Source organism: Nanorana parkeri, unplaced genomic scaffold (assembly GCF_000935625.1).
Source record: "Nanorana parkeri isolate BGI_ZX_2015 unplaced genomic scaffold, ASM93562v1 scaffold628, whole genome shotgun sequence".
NCBI lineage: Eukaryota > Metazoa > Chordata > Amphibia > Anura > Dicroglossidae > Nanorana > Nanorana parkeri.
In genome coordinates, this window is record NW_017306896.1 from 644,417 (window position 1) to 650,259 (window position 5,843).

Below are 5,843 nucleotides of genomic sequence, written 5' to 3' on the forward strand. Positions count from 1 at the left end.
TAAGCAATAGAAGCAGAGTGATGCAGACTGCTCAACACATGTCCAACCAACCTCTGCTTCTTCATTGCTTGTGAATAAAAATGAGGGGGCAGGTAGCAGATAGAAAGGGATCAGATCTAATTTAGCAGATGTAAGCAGAAGTGATTAAAACAAGAATTCTAGTCTGTCCATTTAGCTGTCCCCTCTGATAGCCACAAACCAGCCCTGTCAGCAGGCACTCAGCACCCAGACAGATGGGAATTTCAGATTGTCATCACAGGTCTATGTGTACCTGCAGAAAAAGTCTTACTAAAGACTTAAGCTGGCTATACACTGGTAGATTTTCTAAAGAACTTTCGTACAAAACATCTTTCCTTGGACATTAGTTGATGGGGGTCAAATCTATCATCGATTCCGACCATAGTGACGAAAAAAGTCGAAGGAGCAGGATGGAAGGTTTTTATCGAATGAGCGAAATTCAGTGAAAACAGTGAATGTGGTTTTCGTTCAGGAAACTCCATTCATCCCAAAATCGAATGTTAAAATAAAACAAAATTTAGTTTGATATTCTTCAAGTGTCTGATGGCATTATCGGGGGGTAAAGAAAGATCTTTAGTTCGGAAATGCGCCAAGTTCCTTAATTTAAATACACCAGTGTTTTCATCAGTGGATCAGTAGTTTGTTCCTATTATTTCTGTGAGGGAGGAAGTCCTCAACGAGTCCTTCCATGAGTGAATGTTCTTTCAGGCTTCCCCACACAAAGTAATAATACATGAGTGACACCGAGGCACACAAAAAGGATGTTCCATATCATGTGGTGTCGTGGCATTGGGCCAGTGCTTTCTGACATTATGGCTATTTGATATGTGGCTGTGTGAAGCTGACAGGTCCTATATAATGACATCTTTCTCTTTTCTGCAAAAAATGCCAAAATTGTATGGTCAAATGCCCGTACTAGTACTCATTTCAAATGAACTAATGCAGGTTTCAGGAAGAAAAAATACTGCTCGAATTTTCATCTCTATAATAAAACATTTGTGTCTATTTCATAATCCTGTTCATCCCCCCAGGAAATTGGCTCACTTGCCCGGTATAAAAATTGAGGCCCTGTTACAGGGGGGGGGGATCATGTGACCATGGAATGTGATACACATACACAATTGGGTCTTTGGTTCGGCACACATTTTCCAGAGTCCTGTGCTATATGAGGACAGAGCTCCAACTTCACTCCCTCATTTACTGCTGAAATCTTTCTCTAAGTTAAAACTTTTCTGACCGTGAGTTCTGTAAAAACAAAGTGCCTAGTAAGAAAGTTTACCGTATATATGTTTAGTAAGAGTTAATACTGGAATAGGAGTAATAACTAAGTACAATAATAGTAATGGAGAGAGCTGCATACAGACCTTTAAATAGAATTCTTTCAACTTTTTGTAAGAAAACATTTTGACTGAAAACATTACTCTAAAAATATTCTTCCAAATACCAACAAAACGTCTAATAGTTAACTGTTATCAAGCAGAACTGTTGATGGTATACACAGGAAAGACAGTCTCTCATAGATAGATACCATTTGATTTTATTATCAGGTAATTTCCTTGTGAAATATAAAAATCTGCCCTCCTTGCCTCCTACCAGTGATAGCGAGGACACTGAGCAGTATCATGATAATAAAGCATCTTATCCAAACAACACAAACACTTCCTGAATTGCTGTAAAAAAAAACCTTTGGCAGTGTGGTACAAAGGCTGGAAGCACACACTGATGTTCAGCAGCACTGAGTGAAAGGATCGTTGGTCAGTTGGGGTTGTCTCGCTCAGGGAAGAAGATGTGGGTTCCTCTGTGGCTTCTCTGCACATTGGCTCTGTTTGGGTCTTCCACTCAAGATGTAACCAGCGATGCCAGGGTATTCTTACAAGAGTTTCAAAACGTTGGAGAACAGCTTTATCATCAGTATGCGCTGGCACAATGGGAGTACAACACTAACATCAGTAATGAAAATGCTCAAGCAATGGTATGTAACACTCTTCATAAATTACTGTTACGGATAGATTAATGTATTTATGCAGTCTTTCATTTCAACAGCAAAACAATTAGTTTTAGTATAACACTGTTGTAGTGTGTAAAGGAGCTCACATTTTGCTTTATTGCAAACACAAGTAACAGGGTACCACATTAGTGGGACTCTTGATGTAAGTTTGTCATTGTTTTGAGCAACTAAAAAAATCTTTGTTCTAACAGAACTGAATTTCTATTACCTTGTGGACCCCAAAAATGAATGGTCGTGTGAAGGTATAGAGTATATAGTGGAAGGTATAGTGTTTAGTACTGCATGGATTAATGTTCAAAGATGACTCTGCAAAGAATTGCAGAGTTCCAACATGAGAGGATGTACTTGGGAAGGCCTTACCAACAGATTACTTTCAAGGTTCTTCACTACAGGGTGAAGAGTTTGGGGAAGGCAGGAGAAGTGAACAATCTAGGACAACATAGCTGATTTGGAAACATTTTCCAATTCAGCTCACTTTCCAATTCAGCTATGTTGTCCTAGATAGTTCACTTCTCCTGCCTTCTCCAAACTCTTCATCCTGTAGTGAATAGCCCTGTTTGGTTTTTTTATGTGGGTCAGTATGCTTATCATATTTTTCTACATCACATCAGGTATAGATGGTGGGGAAGTCTGGCTTGCACCATGTTTTTAGAGTTCAAAGTACCAGAGCACCTTTAAGCTTTCTTTAAAACGTTGTAGCATTTCATTAATTTCCAGTTTAAGCCTGCTATTCATTAAACATGTGATATTTCTCCATCTACTTTTAGCACTCATGTTGATGGGCATTGTTTCCTGCATTTAATGTGTGGTTGGAACACATGTATAATGCAGGTCATTAAACTCCTGTTGACTTCAACTGAGCAGTACACATAGGAGTTCAAAAGCTGAGTTTGGCCTGCCTTGCTTTGCACTGTTTACAAGCAACATGTTCTATTAATATGTTTGGGTTTGAATAGCAAACACAGCTTTTAAAAAGGGCACCCATCAACAGGAGCTCTTATTGTGATTTGTAATATGATGTATGCAGGGCAGCCATCAGGGGGGTACGGCCGATACTCATGTAAGGGGCCCGGGCAGCATGGGGGGCCCACCCGGGTCCCTTACATGACTATCGGCCGATGGTGAAGGGCGAGGAGGCCTGGCCCTAGCAGCGCAGGGCCCCAGCATTGCTGCTCCAGCGGCTTTGAGACAAGCTAGGGCCCCATCAGCGAAGCTGCTCGTCTGATGTCGGACTGGCCGGAAGTGACCTCATGTTAGTGACGTCACTTCTGGCCGGTCCGGCGGCAGACGAGGCCACGTGTGCAAGTAAGAGGAGCTAGGAAGGAAGGAAGGAAAGGAGGGAGGGGAAGGATGCAGCCCTGACCAGCCAACCTGAGACCCCTTCAGAGCCCACCATAGACAGTCTGAGATGGGCTGTGCCGCATCTATGGGTGGCTCTGCAGGGTCACTCTCAGGTGGGTCCTGTGTCCAGCGTGTTACTAAGCCCTGCGTCCAGCGCGTCACTAAGCACGGCGTCCAGCGGCGCGGTGAGGGGGGGCCCGGCCTAAAGCCGTGTAATGGGCCCCAAAATTTCTGATGGCTGCCCTGGATGTATGGTGCTATGTCATCACCCACATCAGGTTGAAGTGGCTTCCAGTGACGTTCAGAAATGACAGTTTAAGCTGGAAAACATATCCTCCCTGTCAGAGCTTAATCTCAAATTTACTTGGGGCATTTGTCAATTCTGTTGCATATCAAAGCAATGCTAAACAGGAGCAGTTAGAGAGATTGTGGGACAGATGTACTGCAAGGTTACAACTTGAGCCATAAACTCCGCCCTTCGCTGCTCTAAAGTTGTACTGTGACTGAATAAAACCTGACCCCCGACCACTTTGTAATTATAGTTACATAGTATTTAAGGTTGAATAAAGACACTGGTCCATCAAGTTCAACCTTTGTTTGTCTGTATGTGATTGTGCATGTGTGTATACAAGTCCCTTTGTGGTTTAGTTCTTAAGAGTACCTGTACCCCTGTATGTTGTGGTCTCTGAGGAAGGTATCTAAATGCTTTTTGAATGATTCAATATTCTTTGAGGATACCACTGTTTGTGGCAGCGAGTTCCAGATTTTAACCGTATTAACTGAAAAAAAGCCCCTACGCCCCTTGTGGTTAAATCTTTTCTCCACCAGTTTTAGGTGGTGGCCTAATTATGCATCTGTTTAGAGTGAAAATCGGTTGCATCTTCAAGAGTAAAGAGTAAATCTGTCTCAGAACTTTGCAGACTGTCACACATTTGCTGCCCATGAATACAGATGCACAGGTCTGTAAACCTGTTCCTAAAGGTGCCCATATACCTTACAACCATCGCAAGACTTTTGTCTTGCGATGGTTGTAAGCTAATTAAAAGCTCGTACAATCTGCCCATCTTGGACAGGCAGATCGTACTTGCGATCATCGAAAGCTCACCCCGCCGAGGAGCGGGCCTCCGATGACTGCAATGCTGAACGGGCAGTGTGCGCTTGCGCACACCGACCTGTTTGGCATTTGTCTTACGAGCAGGCCACAAACCCGCCGACAATCGTACGATAATCGCAAGGTGTATGGGCATCTTAAGTCTTTGCTGAAGGAGAGAAAGCCCGATTTGTGTCACTGACTAATTGTGTCGCTAGTTTGCTTGATAAACAACCCCCGTCGTGTCTGTATACATTTTTGGAAATGTACTGTACAAAAATATATTTTTAACAGGTGGTTTAGATAATCATTTTGTACATTTTGTTTGATGACCTAACTCTTACGTTAAAGAGAACCTGTCACCAAATTTAGAGGTTTGAACACAAAAGGAGTAATTTTTAAACTAGCACTTTTTGATTTCCAATACCCAGTCGAGTTCAGAGGAATCTGGGATCTGGAGTTAGCATGGGCCACTACCCCTCTTGAATTGACTCTTTAGTAAATGAGCCCCCAAGTTTGGAAACAGTATTGTTGGGAAACAACACAGGAAGATGGCTGCAGATGGCTCTGGTTTCGTGCAAACTGTTCTCACTGTGCCCCTGGCACTCTTGGGCGTGGAGTGTTTACTGCAGGCAGATTCTCCAATTCCAGGTTGTCAGGTCATGATTCACTTTCCCTCTCTCCCACATTGCTCATCAGCCCCTGCCAACAACGCACATGCAGAAGTATGCTGTGGAAAGAAAAGGTCTAAAAAGGCTGTTTATTCCTACTCTTCTAAAATGTGATGTCTCTAAGCAGATAAACAGCTTAGTTAAAACTAGGGTTGCCAGCTGTCCAGGATTCACCCGGACAGTTCGGCTTTTGAATGCTGTGTCTGGGTTTCATGGCAGCAGAAACACGGACACAAGATGTCAGGCAGATAGGGGCAACCAAAATTAACATGGGGGTTACTGGCCCCCCATTGAAAATTGTCTCAACTGTGATATTTACATATGAATGAGTGGCGCTATTTACATATGAATAAGCCACCACTCATTCCCCCCCAAAAATGTAACCGTGTGATCAGGGGCATAACTAGAAATCACAGGGCCCCATAGCAAAATTTTGTATGGGGCCCTGTGATTTCTAGTTACGCCCACCTGATAACGCAAACAGCCCACTTGAGGGTGACCCTGCAGAGCCCACCATAGACTCTCTATGGTGGGCTCTGAAGGGTCTCTGGCGGGCGGTCAAGCCCTCTTACCTGTCAGCCCTGATCCTCTGTCTGCCTCCTTCTACTCCACGATCAACTCCTCCGTCACAGGACCCCGCCTCCTCGATCGCCGGACCCCGCCTCCTCGATCGCCGGACCCCGCCTCCTCGATAGCTGGACCCCGCCTCCTCGAT

At 43.9% G+C, this 5,843-nt stretch overlaps 1 protein-coding gene across 1 annotated transcript in view; it reads left to right on the forward strand.

Annotated features, from left to right (window-relative positions):
• The first annotated feature begins 1,626 nt into the window (after positions 1 to 1,626).
• ACE2 (angiotensin I converting enzyme 2) overlaps positions 1,627 to 5,843 on the forward strand; it is a 53,678-nt gene continuing 49,461 nt past the window's right edge. Inside the window, exon 1 of the mRNA XM_018563056.1 lies at positions 1,627 to 1,990. Within this exon, the coding sequence (XP_018418558.1) occupies positions 1,805 to 1,990 (186 nt within the window). The 5' untranslated portion in view covers positions 1,627 to 1,804. The remainder of the gene's footprint in view (positions 1,991 to 5,843) is intronic.